Raw genomic sequence first — 20974 nt, forward strand, 5'->3', positions numbered from 1 at the left:
TGGATTTCTTTTTTTTTTTTCTCCTACAAGCATGGAACTTGGTTTGTGATAAATGAATCGATACCTCCTCTCGTTATTGGGGGGAAAAAAAAGGTTTTCTGTTTGCTAAACATCTTTTTAATACAATTTTTTTATTTTTTTTTCTCCAGTTCTTTGTAGTTAGACATCCCTATCTTGTATCACCTGTATTACCTTTGAGCTCAGCTTATAACATCCACTGCTCACACAAGGTGTTGCTTAAGGGCTCCGACAATTTTATTTAAAATACATATTTTATCACAGATCAGTTATACATTCTGTACTCAGTTCTTTGTTTGACGTCGGTTCCTAGGTTACTGTGGGAGATTGGATCTCCAAGGGAGAAGAGGTGAAAGTCTGGAGTTGAGACAAATAAAATCTAAATAAGGGTAGTGGGGAGTGTGATATGAATGCCTCAAGTTATATACTTTGGCCTACTTCAGTTACCTTAAGAGTATTACTGGTAGCAAACAAAAGAAAAATGAGCTTCACAACAGACTTCATAAACCTTCCGCTTTGCTCTTAGAACTAAAAATAGCCAAACTAACTTTGTGCTCACGCCAGTGACCTCTATCGCTACCACATCTGTTCAATGTCCTCTATGGTCTCTGGCAGGCACCTGTTGCGTGTCTCTGACAGCGTCCTCGCCACCAGTCCTCCCAGCACTGCCACAGAGCAAAAGACCACCTGCGGCAGTTCCTTCCAGACCTCATCCAGTAAGAGGATCAAAGGAGTCCCGGCTACACCCAACCGACCCATGAAGGAGTTGTATCCCATTCCGTTCTGCCTAAAAGACACATTAGTGCAAAACTTATAACCACAGAGGAGACTAACCGTTGTGTCTTACACCTGTTAAGAGCCATCATTTTATTCTCGTATTGCATTTATTTTATTGTTATGTACATGTATCAAGAATCCTAAATGAAGGGTGGATGTTGGCATGTGTCATTACCTTATTACAGTAGGATACAGTTCAGAGCAGTAGAGAACAACTGTTGCAAAGGAGGCTGCAGAAAAGCCTTTTCCAACTACTGCAACAACTGTTCTGGGAACAGACATATCTGCCAAGAAAACCACGAGGTGATGAGCATTACTTTTTGTTACTGATTTTAATACAACAAATGTTATCTCAAGGCACATTTTAATGAATAATACTACAATGAGTTGCTTTTCTGTGTAGAACGACTGGACTTTCTTACCTAAAGTGACAGATTTAAGTCTTCATGATACGAGAGTCCTACCTTTTGGTATCATAATGTTGATTCCCAGACAGATGCCAGCCATCAGCAGAGCTCCCACCTCAGTGGACCGCCTGCCTATCTTGTCCAGTAAATAGTAAACTGACACTTTGGCTGGGAGCTCAATTAAACCATAGGTGAACTGAGTGAGATAGATATTTAACCCAAAGCCTGTGATGTTGAAGCTGATGCCGTAAAATGCAGTAGCCACGCAAAACCTAGGCACAGAAAATATGTTGAGACGTAACTTTATCATTTAAATCAATTCAAATGTTAATTGCAAGACATATGGAAATTTCCTAAATGTACTCATTTAGAAGTGTGGCTTCTGGGCTACAGACCATAATAGACCAGTACGCAGGGCCAGTTTCCTCATCTTTGGTGTTCGTATCAAGTCAACGTAAGAATAGGTTCGGTTTTTCTTGTCCGTTACGACAATTGTGGATAATGTCTGAAAGAATCCAAAGCAGCGTAATCCTTTAAACCACGATTTAAAAAAGTTGAACTAATTGGAACATGTCGTGAATAAATGTTCCGTTCAGCTGATTTAAACATCTGAAATATACCAACCTCTTTGTTAAGTGTGTGAATCGAATCTTCCCTTTGATTCATCTTGGCACATTCCTTCAGATATATCTGAGCCTGCTCCAGCTTTCCATTGGCAATTAGCCACCGAGCCGACTCAGGCATCCACCTGATGATGAAGGTAGATGTGTTTTTTTCTTTACTCCACAGATGCATCTATTTTTTATCTTGTTTTTTTTTTGTCATGGATGGGAGCCAAATTTCCATTATGAAAAATTTCTCAGTGGTAGCACTCAGTGAGAAAATGTTTGACACATTATTTTTCTAATACGGTGTCTAATCAAATGCCCACCCCTTGTTATTACCTTCCATGTAGTTAACGTTAGAATGTGCCTACTTTTATTGTAGTGGCCACAGATATTGGCAAACATAAGATATAGTCCTGTGTTAAGTTTTATGTCAAATTTTATTTAAAAAAAAAAACAACTGCAAACTAAGGAATACTTAATAATAATCAATACTGCCAAAAATCGATTTACAAGCAGAGGTGTGACCAGAATGGCATGTGTGGGTGGGCAGTTAGCTCATCTGAGGGGGCAGAAAACAATACCTGAAAAAATTGGTGGAAAACCACTACTACAACTTCAAGCATAATAATATTCAAACGAACCAACTGGAAAGCAGTTTTGACGATAGTTCTGCCCCTTAACCCCTTCGCCATGTTGCAAATATGTCCTATTTTGGAGAGGTTTTTAGACCAGGACTTTAGGATGCAACAGCTTTTGTTTAACATGCTCCACATTCTCCATTGAGGGTTTAAATTCAAGTAGATACTTGGGGCAAGACATCCAGCCAACTCCAGCTTTTTATTACCTTCATTAAGTCTACATTTCAGATCATTATTACAACAAAAACATCCGAAAATGTTTTTTTTTTTCAGCAGCAAGGGGTTAAGGGTACGGTGGTGGGGAAACACGATAACAAAAAAAAAAATAAAGCTATAAACTTTGCAGATATATGCTTTTTTAAAATCACCACCTGCATTTATTCTATCAATACAAGACACAAACAGAGATAATAAATCGTGGCCTTTTTTCTGGACAGTTTTCTTTGGATGGACAGGGCATTTCTCAGGGGGGCAGCTGCCCCTGTTTACAAGCCATTATCAGCCAATATTTCCTCAATGTCACTGTGCATTCCTAACACACAACACAACATCGGTGGGGGTTGCACTGCACAGTTTCTGTTGGAACTGTGCAGTGAAACCCCCACCCATTTGGATTTGATCATCTGAACTTTTGAGACATACCTCCAGGAGATGATGGCCAAGATTAAAGGTGATGTAACACTAACAGTCAGCCACCGCCAGTCAGTCACGAAATAGGCAATGGCTGGAAATGCTACGTTCCCAAATGTCCAGGATAAGCTATCGATGACTCCCACCACTTTTCTATGCTCGATGTCCACCCATTCCACACCTGCCAAGAAGCAGCAAGGTAGAGAAAAAGCAGAAAAAGCCTTCTGCACATTAGGTGCTGTCCCCACAGGTGAGCACAGCATGATATGAAATAGTATGTTAGATAAAGAACAGAAATAAATTACTAAGGACTGCTGAGACGATGACAATGCCAGTGATGCAAAACCCAGTGAAGAACCTCAGCACTGCAAACATCAAGTAAGTCGTGGAAAAAGCACTCGCAACACCAAAGAGCAACGCAGACACATATGACACCAGCAGCATAATCCTTCGGCCAAACCTGCAAAAAGTCACAGTCGCCAAATTTGACAGCATTGAAATATTATAAAAAAAACAAAAAACGATGAATTGCAATTTCAATTTAAAGGCCTATGAGTTGAGCTTTGATAGGCCTACCTGTCACTTAGACTTCCGAAGGACATGGCTCCAAACATGACTCCAACAAAGAAAATGGTAGCTGTTGCTTTGTTTTTCCCTCGTCTGTCACACACAAGGTCCCACTTGTATAATAATGAAACAAAAACAAAACAAAAAAACAAGTTCACACTTAGATGAGAAAGATGGCTCACTTTTCCTAACAATGCGTTCATCAGCAGCAGAATCACCTGTGAGGTTAGAGTAGACTTGAAGGTTGCGTTATCGTATATCCATCCATTCTGGCACAGCACAGTGGGTATGTCAGTAACATTGGAGGAATTCAACAGCAGATGATACTGAGGCTCCGTAAACATTTGGCATGAGCTGGGAGTCCCATCTTGCTGGAGCGGAATGCTAACAACAAGCCTCTGTGCCTGGGATAGATTATTGAAAATACCTCCGTCCTCCAGAGAGCTGATGTCACAGTGGTGAGCAGGAACAGCCGCGATGAAATTGTTCAGCATGAAATGGCACGGCAACGTGAAGCGTCCAAGGAAGTTGATTGCAATGATCATTATCTGAAATCTTCCAAACCCATTAATGTCAGCAAGAACATTCTCGAACCTCATGGTGCCCTTCTGCTCCGAGCGATACGTCTTCTCTTGAGATTAACACAAAAAGAGAAATTCACCTCGCATGTGTCTATCTACAAGAGAAGCAGAGCACAGTTTTGGAACTTTGCCCAGACAAGCCAACCTTTGGCATTTGACTGTTCCTCAGGGTGCAGGATTAGAGATGGAATGGGTTAATATTTTACCTCGCGTAACCAGTAAAATAACTTTAGAATAACTTTGGTAATACTTAAATCAGGATCTTCAGTGACAGTTACAGATTTATCAGTCAAAGCTGGAGTTCTTCTATTCTCTTTTTTTTTTTCAGCTCTGATTGTGTCGTTAGTGTATTGTTTCTGAATCTTTTTAAAAAAATATATCAATTCTATAAAGATTGCAAAAAATAAACGCTATTGTCATCGCTGTTTAAACAGCGATGACAACAGACAAAAAAAAAAACGGATGAACAGGCATTCCACACTGCAGGCAGCATAGGCATGTACTGAATCTCAATGAGTGCGTTTACATAAGAATAGAAAAGACAAATTCTTGCGTTAGTCTCACCAAAAACCAGGCTTTTATAATGCATGCAAGCACCAAACTGACTAAATCTGTACGAAATCGAGCCTCTTAAAATGCGGTTGTGGCTCCAATCACTGTATGTTACAATAAAGCTGCTCTCATTACCATATCGTCATGTTTATTTGGTGAGACGGCTAAACTTCTGTTTGATTTTTATTAAAGGAATGTGTTTTACAATGCAGTAACCTAAAGATGTTTGTGAGGAGATATTTGACTAATGTGTAGGATGAAGTCCCACAAAGAAGTTAGGGTCAGACATACTTCTGTCATGAATTCAATTCCAAAAATGGCCGGGTCAAACTCTAATTGTAGCTCGCCTTAACTCGCCTTAATGAGCTTTTCATATCTAGTGGATTGCTTCTGTCAGAAACAGTGAATTTTATTGTAGTAAGTCAGTAATCGAGGCCAGGAAACACGTATAAACTAATGCTATAACAGGACCCAAGAGCAAGCTTTGTCAGAATAAATGCTGCACAAGACCAACAGCTGCTTAAAGATGGGGGACAGGTAACCCTCTTTTGATCTAGTTAGATAAAAGTTACACCACACATTTATGGGTTTGCAGCCAGAGTTTGGTTGAAAGTAGAGAGATGCTTGAAATATTTTGAACTGAAAATTTTTTTACGAGTTATAAATTGTTTTACTGTACATCTGTGGTATTTTGAGCAAAGCATATCAAGACCTCAGGAAACGGTGTGAACTTATTGATACAAAAAAAGGCTAAATACGTCTCCTTTTTAAATTGGTTTCTTCAAACCAGGGAGAATGGTCATTGTGAGAAACTGACTTGATTTTGACGAGTACTCAATTTGAATGTGTCAGAGCATCTTGAAAACAGCAGCTCATGTGGGGTCTCTCTATGCATTGTTTAATATCTACCAAAAGTGGTCAAAGGTTTGCACAACTGGTGACTCCCTTGCTGGGTGATGAGTGGCTAATTGATGGCTGTCAGGAGCAAAAGATGAGCTGTGTGAGGATTTGATCTTACAGAAAGAGCTACTGTAGCAAACATGCTCAAAATCCTTCTGCAGGGTGTGATGGGAAAATTCTTAGTTGTAGTCTTTTAGTAGTAAGTACTAGTGGTATTAGTTGTCTCATTTTATCCAAAGTCTATTGCTCTCCCCCTGACCTATTCAACCTGTGACCCATTCTGTATGGTCAGTGAGGGAAAACAGATGTTCACTCTATCGGGGGAAACGTTTATGGTTGACACCTTTTGGGGAGGTTAGTTCAGGGGGTCGTAAAGAGGCTACCTCACAAACTGTGTTATTTCAGGTGGGGGCTATCTTTAAAGAAACACAGAGCCCCCCTTGCTCTGTGCTCTGTTGTACATCTGAAATAACACAGTTTGTGACCATACAGAAGGGGTCACAGGTTGAATAGGTCAGGGGGAGAGCAATAGACTTTGGATAAAATGAGACAACTAATACCACTAGTACTTACTACTAAAAGACTACAACTAAGAATTTTCCCATCACAAGGGTATGATGCGAAGATGCAAAGACACACTGTGCTGTTTGAAGTATCATGGAGCAGGGAAAAAGTGACCTAGTTTCATGAATCACATTCTCTTGGCATTGTGAAACAGTACAAGCATTGTGATGGACTGAGCAGCAGTCTTCTGGCTAAGGTCCTGCAATTCATGCGGATGCTACTTATACATGTGTCAACATTTCATTGTTGCCAACCACATAGCAGTGACTTTTTTCAGTTAGATAGCATGGTTTAAGGAGCATGACAACAGGTTCAAGGTGTTGACTCGACCTAAAAAATTCACAGTATTACAATACCAGGCAGGGTATTTTAATGTCGTGATTGCTGGCATCAGAATTTGAGAGCATTATTTTGCTCATTTTTTCTCAAGAAGAGACTTCAGCAATCAGAAGCAAATGCAGTAAATGTTTATTAAATCACAAATGAGATCAAGAACACTTACATCACGGTCTTGCTCCAAAGTATATTTTACTCAGCAATTATTGACAATCTATTTGTTCAACTTTATCTTGTCACACAACTAGCACCATCTTTTTTTTCTTTAATATAAATGTAGGTGTCTGTAAACATTTGACAGAAGCTGTAGTCTTGAAATTTGGTCTTTAAATTTAATGTCAGGTCTTTAATAGATGGCAGTTTGGTGGGAAGAGGTGGAAATGTTTCACGACAAAGATTTGAGGTGGTCAATATAAAATACATAATAATGAAGCTGATGAATTTTGTAATTATTAACTGATAATATCAGAGACAAAAGAGTTCAAAGAAAATTCTACCATTTCTGAAACAGGAATTAATTGCAGTGTCTAAATGAATGAGCTTGAAAAAGGGATTGAATAAACTTAATGTTTATTCCCAGTTCTTTTATTGTAGTGATTCCTGATGTATTCAGAAGCATGGCATTAGTAGCTGCTTTTATATCCCAATTCTCCCCTGGTTCCTGCAAGTCACCGGACCTCCACTTGGATTTGGTGTTCTCTCAGAGTTATTTGAAAGCAGTGTTTGTCTCCTATTTCTAAGAAATAAAGACCTCAGACAACTGTTGGACAGTGGTTCACTGTTGGTACAAGCATTTATTGGGATTTAGATAATGCTTTTGTTACAAAACAGGAAATAGGTTTTCACCTCATTTAGAGTTAAATAAGCAGACTCCCATCCACATTCAGGGCCAGATATTTCTCCTTTTTAATTGTTTCTTTACTATATTCTTTTTCAGGTACCACCCCTGTGAATGAAGAGTCAATGCAGCCACTCTGGAACTGTCTGAAACTGTTGCTTTCAATGGGGAAAACCTTTATGGCGTCGATTTCACATCGGAAGTTGGGACAGATCGTCTTCTGCAGAAACAATAAAAATACATTTGCACTTTCTGATGTATAGCTCTTACTTAAAATGTTTGGAGATAGTTAAAAAATAAATCCCGGCACTATACTTTGTCTGTTCCACATCCTCGATAGTCTCTGGCAGACGGACGTTTTTTGTCTCAGGAAGAAAAGAAGCCGACAGCGTTGCAGTGACAGCCACCAGGGAGAAAAGAGTGCTTGGCAGGAGGACCCAGACATCTTCAAGTATCATCATCAGGGGGGATAAAGACACGCCTATTCGGGCCATAAAGGAGCTGTAACCTAGTCCACTTTGTCTGTGTAACCAAAACAAAATCGGAAAAAAGTCTCGTCTTCTGTGGGTAAACAGAAAGAGTTTGAAATGTGTTAAATATGGGCACCATATTTGTTTTTTGGACCTCATGACTGTCGGGTAAAGCTCTGTTGTGTACAGGAATACAGTTGTAAAAGCTGCCTCTGCAAACATCTTGCCCAAAGCTCCCAGAGCGGTCTGTGCTGTCCACAAATCTGAAAAGATAAAGTTTTAATGGTTGTTTCAGCCTTGAAAATGTACAACTTTATGACTGGAAAAAAGTTTATTCTAACTTTCCTGCTGACTGGAGAAACAAACAGTGGAAATCTTTTATTTTCAAGTTTTAATCGTTTCTTTGAGTCTGTCGCGTCATTTTTGCAGTAGCTGGAAGCTTACTCTTAGAAAGACACACCAACTTGAAATGTTTGTTTACCTTTAGGGATGAACATGTTGCAGAATATACACAGTCCTGTCAGAAAGAGCGTTCCAACCTGAGTCCACCTTCGGCCTATTTTGTTTAAAAAGAAAACGATGAAGGCTTTCGCTGGAACTTCTGTCACCCCGTAGATGAACTGTGTGAGATAAATGTTCACTCCAAACCCAGTGACATTCAAGCTGATTCCATAGTAAGTACAGGCCACTCCGAACCTAAGCATAGGATGAGAGAAAATTATCTATAAGTGTTTAAAATATGCTGGTATCTGATTGGTTAGTTTATATCTGAAACGTTTAAACATTTGACCAGTGTGCAAGGCAGCTGTCTGAAACCATAGCAACAGTACCTGCCATGTGCTACAATAAGAAATGAGAAAACCTGTGTCCAAATTATCATCCATTCTCTTCAAAATCTGGTTGATCTCTGATTGAGCAATCCTTTATTAAATGATTGATTTAAAGAATTGTATACTTTGTAATGATTAAAATGCTTAAGTCTCAAATTTATTTCAAAACCAAAACAATATTTATACCAAACAATTCCTGTAAGAAGAGTGAGCTGCCTCATTTTTGGGGTCCTCACAAGGTCCACATAGGAACATTTTTTATTTTCATTCTCGACAAGTATTACTTTGGACAGAACCTGGAGAAAGAGAGAGAAAAAGAAGACAACTGTGATCAGAGAAATTAGTTTTGATACTGTACATTTTAGAGGTGTTTGTAAAATGTTAAACCTCTGGCTTCAGGTCAGCCATGAACTCCTCTCTGCGGTTGACTTTGGCACAATTACTCAGGTAAAAGTGAGCACTGTTAACTTTTCCATTACTTATCAACCATCTGGCAGACTCAGGGAGCAAACTGTGACAAAAGGTGAGTTAAAAAAAGGATTCAAAAACTTGCCTCATAATAACCAGAAATCTCACAGTAGATGAGTGCAAAGAGGAATTCTTGTTGCATTTGAATAGTAATTTATCTCTCCTTACCGCCAACAGAGCATAGCTGCAAACAGCGGAGAGGTCACAGCGGCAGTCAGGTGCCTCCAGTCATTCACAATATAAGCCACACCAGGTAGTATGATAGTAGAGACACTCCAGTCCAAGCTCATCAAAACACCCACATATGTGCGATGCTTTATGTCCACCCATTCCACACCTATGACCAGCAGTATCTTTATTAATAAGGTTGAAATGTAGTGGAGGTTTAAAAAAAAGGGTTAGTGTTAATAAACTTGTTGTTCGGCCCTGTCATCCACAGGTTAGGTCATGTGGGTGGATGAGTTGAAATTGTCAGTTTTATAGTTTATATAGTCTAGTTAGCCCTAATAAATAAAGAAATAGCATGTGGGTTGATTGGCTATCAAAGGCAATATCCAATATTCAACACTGAATGTTTACTCTCATCATGAGTGTCTGTTTAAATGTCAAAATTGGGTAGGGTTAAATGCCAGTTTCTTTGGACTGGACTTGTTCATTCAATGAAAAGGTCTTACTGGTATGTGATAGTTATATTCTGGGCTCCTTATTTTCAGTCAAAAAGGGTTATGGACACAATGGAAACCTTTCAGGCTGAGTACATGGTTTCTGCATATGCAAACACACTGGGCACTATGCAGGCATGAAGACCAATTCACCCAAATTGCTGTGGATGTACAGGGCTCAGATCGATACTTTTTTTTATTTAATGTTTTTTATGACAATGGTGTTACATCCCACAACTGTAGAGGGGGAGCCAAAGAGCCAAATTTTTTCGAGTGATGTGAGTGGAAACGAAGGTATGAGGAAGCTGGAGGGTTTTTGTGGAGTGACAGATGAGTGCTGCACTTTTTGACAGTTGCTGTTCATTTTTGTCCATCAGAAACAGAGTTTCTACGATTCTAAGGAGCTTGGAAGTTGGTAGGATTAAATGTTCTACATAGATTCCCATAATGTTCTCCAAGCTGCAGCCCCTTAGAGAGTTACTATTACGAAATAAAATTGTTAATTACTGTATCAAAATGTACACCCGATCAAGCGTATGTCAGCTCCCAAATGGCAGCATGTGAAAACCTACTGCCCGTATAGTTGTAAGCTGTAACACAGCATGCTATGGGATTCCTCTTATTGCTAACACGCTGCTCAGTGATAAGAGCTTGTTCATATCGTTTGATGGGTGAATTTTTCCTCAGCGGGATCATCTGAAAAAGCAACCTACATTCCCAGAAAATAACTTCTGGTCAGATAAAATGGCTGAAATAGCCCAGCCCTTTTCTCTGTTTCTATATTACAGATTTGCATTGCATTTCTTTGTTTGTAAGGGTGCTTTCTAACAAGAATATATATTGTATAAAATATTATCTCAGTATGATGGCCTTTCTAAAGTAGAGTCATACTTTACATATTGGCAGCTACAGCGGTGGAACATTTTGTAAATATATTTTTTCCTTTAGCAATGCAATAAATAGGGCTGGGCAACGATTACAATTTTTAATTGAATTAATCACATGATTTCCCTGATTAATCACGATTAATCGCATTTGTACGCAAAATCAAAAAATTAATTCAAAAGTAGTGTATAGCCTTTAGCATTTAGTTTATTTTAAATGTACTGTCATATGAAAGTGCCGTAACATTTGTTGTGCAAACACACTTTTAACATCAGCATTTTTATGTAGTTTTTATGTAGAAGCCTCGCTCCACTGTCTGTTTCCTTGAATGACTTGCTGGTATCAATTGTGTGTTTTGCCTTGAAGGGATATTTTAGAGTGGAACTACTAGTGATAAGACAATTCAACTTGGCTGTAAATGCAGGAGTTTTTTTTTTAAATTTATTTTGAAATACGTGCTTTCATGTTGAAACAAGTAAAACAGGAAGTAGCGCCGGTTAGCTCCGTGACCTTCACACAGAGACCGAGGAGTACCTGTAACGGTGATATTACCTGCTAGTTTTTATTTTTTATTACTCCATGTTTCGTGGCGTTTGCTGTAACTGTGTGAATGTGATGCATTCAACAGACTTTTACAATAATAAAACCTGCATTAATGCGTGATAAAATATTTATCAGCGTTAAATAATTAACAAGTTAACGCGATAATAACGAGTTAACTCGCCCAGCCCTAGTAATAAAATAGATGTGTGTGTGTTTCTTTTATCTGGGGTCTAGATATAGATATAGATATAAAATATCTATATATATCAAATATACAGTATATCAACTCAACATACTTACAATCATAAGTTTGATATTCACATCTATAGTTTTCAGAGAACTGCACGAATAAACAAAAGACTATGAGAGACAACTCACAAAGGACGATGGAGACTATGCTTATTCCAGAAATTCCAAATCCAGTAAGAAACCTCATGGCAGCAAACATGTAAAAATTATATGAGAAAGCACTTGCAAAACCAAAAAGGGTGGTCATTATGTAGGACACCAGAAGCGTTCTTTTGCGGCCAAACCTGTGAGACACAAATAATCATAGATAAATCTACTGAACAGAAAGAAAAGAAAAATCCTAAATTGTGAGAAATATATATATGAAAAAAACCTGTCAACATCTAATATGAAAAGAAGGCATATTGTTCACTGTGTGAGTTACACCTAATTTATGGTTAATGTCACCTAGAGACACTTTGCTGTGCATCTGAACTTTACATTTAGTTATAATAGAATAATTGACTCTATCTATCTATCTATCTATCTATCTATCTATCTATCTATCTATCTATCTATCTATCTATCTATCTATCTATCTATCTATTCATATGATTTTTTGGCGCAGGATGTTGTCTAGTTCCAATATCTACTTGACATTTTAACGTTGCAACCATGCAACACAGTCATTGTTTTCAATTGTAGTTCTTTGCCGCTAATTCCTTTTCATTAACATCTACATGTATGTTCTGTTTTCAACAACTAGATCTGAATAGTCTCTTATCATAACTGAACAATGTCTCATCAAAACACATTTCCACATTGTGTAGTTCTTCAGCTGTTGTATAAGTACTGTGTCTGTGTCAGAGGAGAGACACCAATCCCTCCATTCATTCACCAGTAATGCTTGTTCTTAAAGGGATAGTTCGCCTCTTTTGACATGAAGCTGTGTGACATCCCATATTAGCAATATCATTTATGAACATTGACTTACCCCCCGCTGCGTCCTGTGAGCCGAGTTCCAGCCTCGTTTTGGCGTTGACGAAGGCAGTCCGGCTAGTTGGTTGGGGTCCCGAAAATAAAGCGTTTTGCTTCTCAAAACAATATGCGTTCAAAAGTGTAATACATTCGCATCACAAAATCGTCCGTCCAGAAAAAGTCAAACCTCACAATCGCTTGGCGCTATTTTTGCCTCCCTTCATATCAATGCGTTCAGCCACCTGCCGATAGCTGCACCTGTTACGGTGTTTACTGCTCGGAGGCAGGGGACTGCTCGGTCTGCACAGTTTACACAGCCCGTAGTGATACGAAGGGAGAGAGAAATAGCGCCAAGCGATTGTGAGGTCTGACTTTTTTTGGTGAACGATTTTGTGATGCAAATGTATTACTCTTTTGAACGCATATTGTTTTGAGAAGCAAAACGCTTTATTTTTTTTAAGCCCCAGCCAACTAGCCGGACTATCTTCGTCAGCGCTAAAACGAGGCTGGAACTCGGCTCACAGGACGCAGCGGGGGGTAAGTCAATGTTCATAAATGATATTGCATGGTAAATTCTTTCTAAATCAATAGAGCTGAATTTATGAAAGCAGTCATTCTAAGGGGAAGTGTGATTTCTATTGAATCTCCTTCCTCCTCGTTGATTGCCTCCTGCAATACAGATAAAGTTTTTGTTAGTCATTTGATTATGCATGGATTACTTCAGGAAAGAACAATTTTCTATTTTAGACACAGGCAAATGATTAAAACATGTAAATGATTTAGAAATAGATTATGTAAACTTTGTGATATGCCACAACCATACCTCAGCGAGTAGCTAATCCTTTACTGTATATTTAATATTTAATATTTGATTTAGACATCTGAGACATCTGGTACAACATCATAATAGCACAGATCTCAGTACAGAGTGAAAACAAGAATAACGATTGCATTGATTTAATACTGGACTGAATTTTCAGTTAGAGAGCTGGTGAAGTTGTAGAAAGGCAGACAGATGTCTGATTTGAGTGGCTAAGATATCAAAACCTGTCACTAAGATAGCCAAATATTGCTGCTCCAACCATGACCCCCATGAAGAAGATGGTGGCTGTGGCTGTGTTCACACTTTTGTGATCACAAACCAGATCCCACTGTGAGGGAAACACAGATAACATAAAAATTTGAGAAAAAGCCGCTGATTTAGGACCACGTTAATATTTTTATGCAGATAACTCACCTCTGTGGCCAGAGTGGATTTGAAGGTGGTGTTGTCGTACACCCAGCCATTCTGGCATGGCATTGTGGGTAGGTCAGTAATGTTGGTAGCATTAAGCAGCAGATGATACTGAGGCTCTGCAAACATCTGACAGGAGTTTGGACTCCCATCCTGCTGAACAGGTATACTAACAATGAGCCTCTCTTCCTGAGATAAATTCCTGAAAATTCCTTCATCGTCCAGAGAGCTGATGTTGCAGTGATGAGCGGGAATTACCGCAATGAAGTTATTCAGAAGAAAGTGAAACGGCAAAGTCACACGAGGAATTACCAACAAGAGAATTGTCCTTATTTGGAATCTCCCAAAGCCATTGACCTCTGCCAGCACATTGTCAAACTTCATCTTGCTGATAAATGATGCAACAGTTCAGAGGGAGAGAAAACATCATAAAGCAGGCAAGGTGCTTGCAACCGGCCTTTTTCTTTGGGTTTGACGTTGTTGGTTATAGGTCAGCGATTGTAAGAAAATGTTGAATGTTCAGTAACACAATGCAGAAAACTGTGCCTACTGAACTGTAAAGAAGGAGTCTGACAAGTAACAGTTTTTTCAATAAATAACCTCTAAAAGAACGCTGTGTTCCCCCTTCTGGTTACATCCCACAGTCCAAAGACTGATTCTAAATTGACCCTTGGTACGAGTGTGAGAGTGATTACTTGTCTGTGTCTGTGTTGGCCCTGTAATGGACTTGTAACATGTACTCCATCTCTCACCTTTTCTTGTCTGGCATAGTCACCTGCAACTATAAACAGGATAATAGGATATTTCCAAAGACCACAATATGCAGATGTACCAACTTTCCTACTGTACATGTCCCTTTAAGCATGACTAATCTGCTAAATATTTACTTGATGCTGAGAAAAGTAGCATTGTCCTAACTTTAAAGGTTGGGTCTTTGTATAAAAAAAATGCAAACAACAGAAAAAGATAGACTTATGGTTAACTCACACACAAAAATCTTCAAAATAATGTCACGGCAGTTTTTTTGCCTTTAACAATATGATTCCACAAGACACTTGTTTAACAGGAAAAAAATGGTGCAGCAGTATTTAATTATTGTGGGTTTTCAGCAATGAACACAAGGTCATTGTATTGAAAGTTAGAAAATATAAATTCTGCTTGGGTGTTTGACTCCCCTTCTTCACAGAAATAAAATGATTTAGTTTCTATTTCTTGGTTTCCTGACATGACCTAACTTTTATTCAGTGGGTAGCAACCATCCCAGTTTTGATGGCTGTTGGGATCATTGTCCTTTTGTCACACTTCAGTCATTCTGGGTAAGCTATCTTGCAGCTGGATTCTTGTGAGATTCACAGGCTCACAGTAATGAGTGAATTCTCCTTGCCAAACTCCAAGTCAAATGTTTGTGGTCTTAACTCAAACGTTTAGACCAATATGCATTCTATATTGGCAGCTTTGTGTGATGATCCAATCGATTAAAACATTTTTTTCTCAGTCCATTGATGAAATAAAGCTAATTTGACTGTAGACGGTGACGCTGATGTTACTCTCATGACCAGTGGATTTTGTTATGCACTTTGTGCCTTTATTTTAGTGTTGTCACTTGGATTTCCATGTTCTGTAATGTAGTTTGCTTTATCTCAGTTTTATTGTGAAATCAGTTTTCGCTCTGCATCTTTACTTCCTGTTTAATTTTGTGTGTTTTATTCCTATTTTCAGGTTCCTTACAGCTAGTTTTTCGAAAACAAGAGCATAACTTCTACATATTCTCCAAGCATCTTTTAGTTTCTGATGTGTATGCTTTTTATTTCAATTTGTATCAAATTATATTGAAATTATGATATCAACCTATTTAAAAATATCCCTAAACAACTACCTGAAGGATTTGCACAGACACTCAAGTCCCCTTATACTTTTTTGGCGCAGGATGTTGTCTAGTTCCAATATCTACTTGACATTTTAACGTTGCAACCATGCAACACAGTCATTGTTTTCAATTGTAGTTCTTTGCCGCTAATTCCTCTTCATTAACATCTACATGTATGTTCTGTTTTCAACAACTAGATCTGAATAGTCTCTTATCATAACTGAACAATGTCTCATCAAAACACATTTCCACATTGTGTAGTTCTTCAGCTGTTGTATAAGTACTGTGTCTGTGTCAGAGGAGAGACACCAATCCCTCCATTCATTCACCAGTAATGCTTGTTCTTAACAGACTCCCAGTTATCATTGAACAAACACGCAATAATGACATGTCCTATATGTCCCACCCCAACAGCACACTAACTACTAATAATCAAATAACTCATTGTGTTTTCACAGACAGACACATTTTCGGTTTTATTGGCATTTTTAACAATAATTAAGTTTGAAAACATGGTAAATTCTTTCTAAATCAATAGAGCTGAATTTATGAAAGCAGTCATTCTAAGGGGAAGTGTGATTTCTATTGAATCTCCTTCCTCCTCGTTGATTGCCTCCTGCAATACAGATAAAGTTTTTGTTAGTCATTTGATTATGCATGGATTACTTCAGGAAAGAACAATTTTCTATTTTAGACATCAGCAAATGATTAAAACATGTAAATGATTTAGGAATAGATTATGTAAACTATGTGATATGCCACAACCATACCTCAGCGAGTAGCTAATCCTTTACTGTATATTTAATATTTGATTTAATTTCAGATTCTTTTGAAACCGTGCCTTTTTTTTACCTTGGTTTCTCAATGTCTTCGATTAACTCTGGCAGTTGCGTGTTTAATGTCTCAGGCAGGAGTAAAGCAACTAAACTGGAACCAACCGCCACTGCACAATAAGTGGCCTCAGGGAGGAGATGCCACACATCTTCCAATAACATGATGAGCGGGGAAATGGACACCCCCAACCGTGCCATGAACGAGGTATAGCCTAAACCATTTTGCCTTAAAAGCCAAAAAAATAAAAAAAATATGAGAAACCTTTAGTGCAAGTTCTCATAGCAGGATGGAGAATTTTTGTCTGCTCTTAGACCTGCTACATAAGTCTCTTGTTGACTAACCTTACAACTGTTGGATACAGTTCAGTTGTGTAGAGAAACATTATTGTGAATGAGGCCTCTGACATGGATTTTCCGAGGACTGCCACAATGGTACGAATGACCCACTTATCTGCAGGGGAAATGTTTTGAAAGCGTTATGAAGATAAAAAGAACCACCAAAAGTCTGAAAATGCAATAAAGTTAGATGATTTGATACAGTAGAAATGACCTTTTGAAACAAAAAGGTTGACGAAGAGGCAAACACCGGTGGACAGCAGGGCTCCCATCTCGCAATACCTTCTACCAATTTTCTCCAAGGAGAAATAGACCCCAATCTTCATGGGCATTTCAATGGATGCAAATATAAATTGTGTAAGATATGGGTTCAGTCCAAACCCTGTGATGTTCAGACTTATTCCATAATATGTAAATGCCACTCCATACCTACAAAATGAAAATCAAGAAAAGAATAATAGTAACATCTCCTTACTGACTTTCTAATTTAAACCTTAATTGACTAATTTAGAATGTTATACATTTTTTTGAGAGTTACATAAAAAAGCATGTTCTCAATCATCACGTCAGTACATTGAATACATAGCCAGAGGCAGGAAACAATAAGATTATTTAAACGTAAAGTCTACAACTACTTGATTGAATCATTCAGATGCATTCAGTTGAAATTACAATTTTTGCCTCAATCTACAAAGAAAAAGTAATATCCTTTAAAAAAAATTGAAAAATTAAAAATATATGATGATAAATAAACAAATCATAATATCATAACAAATCTTTAAAAAAAAAAAGCTAAGCTGGTTCATCTGTTTAAAAAATCATGATTTTGGGCGCAGTGGGTTAAGCAGCTGCCCCATGTACAGAGACTGTAGTCCTCAATGCAGCGGGCCCCGGTTCGACTCCCGCACTGAGTGGCCCTTTGCTGCGTGTCTTCCCCATCTCTCTGCTTCCTGTCTCTCACACTGTCCTATCATTAAAGGCATAAAAAGCCCCAAAAAATACTTTAAAAAAAAATCATGATTTTGTATACTGGAGTGAGCCTGCAACGTTTTTACGTGCCACCATCACAAGGTGGGCACGGGTAACATTAATCAACAAGATTAATGTTAATGCTTAATTTCAACAAAGCTTTGATTAGTGTCTGTAATATCAATTGTGTTCAATGTAAGCGAAGCATATTTAATGGATGATTTACCAGCTTTGTTGAACATTCCTTTGTTAACTGTATAAGCCACTAAACATTATCTATGTCACACAGCTAGCATCCTGCGGATTCAATTCAATTTTGCTTTCCAATTTTTTTGGCACATGGTGTGGTATCTTGTAAAACCACTGCAAAAGTTCACAATGTTTCTGCATAATCCAGAAAAAATATAGACTTAAAGAAATCACTAGTAGGTTGCAAGAAAATATTGGAGATTTCCACAGGAATTAATGGAGTACTCATTGGCCCTTATGAAGACAGAGCTCTGTTGAAATCAGGCATTAATGTTGTTGTCTGCGATTCACTGACTAAAATTTTACCACACAGATATGAGGAGTATGAATATGTTAATTTTATCTTTGAAAGAAAAGAAAATCACGTATCAGAAAACGGTGCACCATCCCATTACCCTTTGGCATTGAATTAAAACTTACCATACAATTCCTGAGCATATTGCAAGGTTTCTAATATTTGGAGTTCTGAAAAGATCTAAGATGGAATACTTCTTATCTCCAGTTTCAGCTTCTTCAGATTCCAGTAATGTCTGTGAAAGAATAAAACAAAATTACATTAATTCATTTTCTGTACCTGCTTATTCCAATTCAGGGGGGGGGGGGGTGTCATTGGGCAAGGGGCAGGGTACACCCTGGACAGGTCACCAGTCCAGAGAAAAACAACCATCCACGCTCACTCGGGACAATTTAGAATCACCAATTAACCTAACATGCCGGAGTACCTGCAGAGAACCCACGCATACACATGCGTGGGTTCTCCATGGAGAATATGCAAAGTCCACACAGGAAGACCCCGGCCAGGAATCAAACCTGGAACCCTCTTGCTGTGAGGCAAGGTGTTTTATTATTATTTTTTCTTAAACTTTTATCCTATTTAACAATCTTACAGTAATTACCCCCGGTGTGATGGTGGAGACACACTTGGATCTGTTGTTCATCTCAGCACATTTCATGATGTAATGATGAGCATCATCAGCCTTCCCTTTTGCCATGAGCCACCTAGCAGACTCTGGAAGCCACCTGAAATGATGGACATGGTGAGATTGATTTTTTTTTGGGGGGGGGGGGTTGTTGTTGCAAAATGAAAGAAGTTTACTTTAATACCGCCAAGCAATAATGGCCAGAATCAGAGGTGAAGTGACTGCCAGAATGAGCATCCTCCATTCATTTACACAGTAAGCAATGCCAGCCAACATCCAGTTCCCAAGTGTCCAATCCAGGCTTATGATTACACCAGAGAAAGTCCTGCGTTCAATGCTGCACCATTCAACATCTGCATGTAAGGTTAATGTAAAACACATTACCCGTTTGTGTAGAAGAAAGACAAAAAATATCGTAAACAAATTAGCATTCGTCTCCTTACTTAACGTAATGGAGATAATACTTATTCCTGCAAGGCACATCCCCGTAAAAAGTCTCATGATGATGAACATGATATACGATGTGGAAAATGCACTCAGAACTGCAAATGTCAAGGATGACAGATAAGAGGCAAGCAGCACTGGCCGTCGTCCAAACCTGAAAAGAATGAGCTCAAAGTTATAATTTTGCTCAGAGAAGAAATGCAACATGTTTTCAGATTTCTGTCTTATTTCTCAAAGTGTATTTGTTTAGTTGTCTTCAGTTAAATTCATAATTGCAGCGTCTGTTAATAGATGCACTTTTTCATTTTTGTAAAAGAACTGTAAAAGAAACAGAAAAAAAGAAAGAAAGAAAACCTGGAGAGAACTACATCACACTACAATACCTGTCACTCAAATAGTTGTGAGAGGGATTGGGGCACAACTTGGACACACTGTAAATAGGACAGACTAAACTTTTTATTGCAAACTGAACCTGTCACTGAGAAACCCAAATAGTGGGGCTCCAATCATGACACCAATGAAGAAAATGGTGGCTGTTGCCTTGTTCATCCCTTTCCTGTGGCACACAAGATCCCACTGCAAAGAAACGATTGTCAGTATTATCTATCTATATTTTTACAGCAGCCTGTGGTGGAAGCTGATATCATGTTCTTACTTCTGCATACTTTAGCAACTGTTTCAAGCACAAAGGGTGCCAGGCAGTGTTGGGTTACATGTCAATGAAATATGACTGATTCGTCAACAAAATGCAAATAACTTTGTTCATAATGCCTTGAACAAACGTATAACATTAGATATATCTTTAGAATGACGCTTACCTCCGTTACCAAGGTAGATTTATAGGTACTATTGTCATAGATCCATCCATTTTGACACTGAACAGGAGAGGCTTCCTCACTACTGTTTGAGCCTGACAAGTACTGATATTGCGGCTTTGTAAACATATTACAGGAGCTTAGAGTTCCATCGCGCTCAGCTGGAATACCGACAGTCAGTCTCTGCTGCACAGTTAAGTTTCCGAACACACCTCCATCTTCCAGGGCACTGATGTCGCAGTGGTGAGAGGGAACACCTGCCATGAAGTTGTTCAGCAGAAAGTGACATGGGAGAGTAATTCGTGATAACATCTGAAGTAAGAATAAGGTCATTTGGAATTTCCCGAATCCATTGATTTCAGAAAGTATGCTGTCAAATTTCATTTTGCTGCTTGTCACAAGTTGACAGGAGGCGAAATGTCGTGAAAGCGAGGTGAAGTAAAGACACACAGAATCAAAAAGACACATTTACCAGCACAGTGTTAATCATTACCGTTACTCAAAACAGTGTTTGAAGCATTTTATTCCAAACAATATGATGGAGTAACTCTTATCAATCACAGACTCTATTTAATGAAGAGTTTACAAGAGTTTCCCAACCAAAACAGCAGCAGCAGCAAACCTTAAAAGGGTAAATACACGATGCAAAGACTAAATAAGATAAATTTCAAGATTTTTGTCTCATAGCATGATTTAAATCAGTAACCAAGGCAATGCCAGTTATTCAGTACAAGCACATCTAAATGTGTCTTCCTATAGGTTACAGAATATTGCTTTTTGTAGATTCAAGAAGTGCGTGCTCATTGGCGACTTTGACTAGAGTCCAT

At 38.5% G+C, this 20974-nt stretch overlaps 2 protein-coding genes across 2 annotated transcripts; both read right to left on the reverse strand.

Moving 5' to 3' along the window:
- Positions 1–149: 149 nt before the first annotated feature.
- Positions 150–14098, reverse strand: LOC142378134 (uncharacterized). Its single transcript, XM_075462362.1, has 17 exons — positions 13718–14098; positions 13528–13631; positions 11653–11807; positions 9353–9521; positions 9104–9227; positions 8903–9012; positions 8368–8582; positions 8041–8149; positions 7727–7938; positions 3655–4276; positions 3384–3538; positions 3091–3259; positions 1827–1950; positions 1598–1707; positions 1260–1474; positions 971–1079; positions 150–805 (listed from the first exon to the last, which is right to left on the reverse strand). The coding sequence occupies exons 1-17, from the start codon at positions 14096–14098 to the stop codon at positions 595–597; spliced, it is 3294 nt and encodes a 1097-aa protein (XP_075318477.1). The 3' UTR covers positions 150–594.
- A 2065-nt stretch (positions 14099–16163) lies between these two features.
- LOC142379278 (solute carrier family 22 member 7-like) lies at positions 16164–20531 on the reverse strand. The gene is made up of 10 exons (XM_075464411.1): positions 20151–20531; positions 19805–19908; positions 19332–19486; positions 19073–19241; positions 18865–18988; positions 18389–18498; positions 16965–17179; positions 16757–16865; positions 16434–16640; positions 16164–16197 (listed from the first exon to the last, which is right to left on the reverse strand). Exons 1-10 carry the CDS (start codon positions 20529–20531, stop codon positions 16164–16166), a joined length of 1608 nt encoding a protein of 535 aa, XP_075320526.1.
- Positions 20532–20974: the final 443 nt, after the last annotated feature.

The sequence above is a fragment of the Odontesthes bonariensis genome, chromosome 4, assembly GCF_027942865.1.
Source record: "Odontesthes bonariensis isolate fOdoBon6 chromosome 4, fOdoBon6.hap1, whole genome shotgun sequence".
NCBI lineage: Eukaryota > Metazoa > Chordata > Actinopteri > Atheriniformes > Atherinopsidae > Odontesthes > Odontesthes bonariensis.

Bases quoted from the DNA above. Each gene is read 5' to 3' on its own strand.
- LOC142378134 (XM_075462362.1), bottom strand. From the start codon at position 14,098: ATGAAGTTTGACAATGTGCTGGCAGAGGTCAATGGCTTTGGGAGATTC. The intron at 9,228-9,352 runs GTAAGGAGAGAT...CTTTTGTCACAG, and splicing joins GCAGCTATGCTCTGTTGGCG to TTTGCTCCCTGAGTCTGCCA. The intron at 806-970 runs GTAATGACACAT...TGTGTCTTTTAG, and splicing joins CTGTATCCTACTGTAATAAG to GCAGAACGGAATGGGATACA.
- LOC142379278 (XM_075464411.1), bottom strand. From the start codon at position 20,531: ATGAAATTTGACAGCATACTTTCTGAAATCAATGGATTCGGGAAATTC. The intron at 19,487-19,804 runs GTTCAGTTTGCA...CATTCTTTTCAG, and splicing joins TTTGGGTTTCTCAGTGACAG to GTTTGGACGACGGCCAGTGC. The intron at 18,989-19,072 runs GTATTAAAGTAA...CCATCATTTCAG, and splicing joins CTGGCCATTATTGCTTGGCG to GTGGCTTCCAGAGTCTGCTA.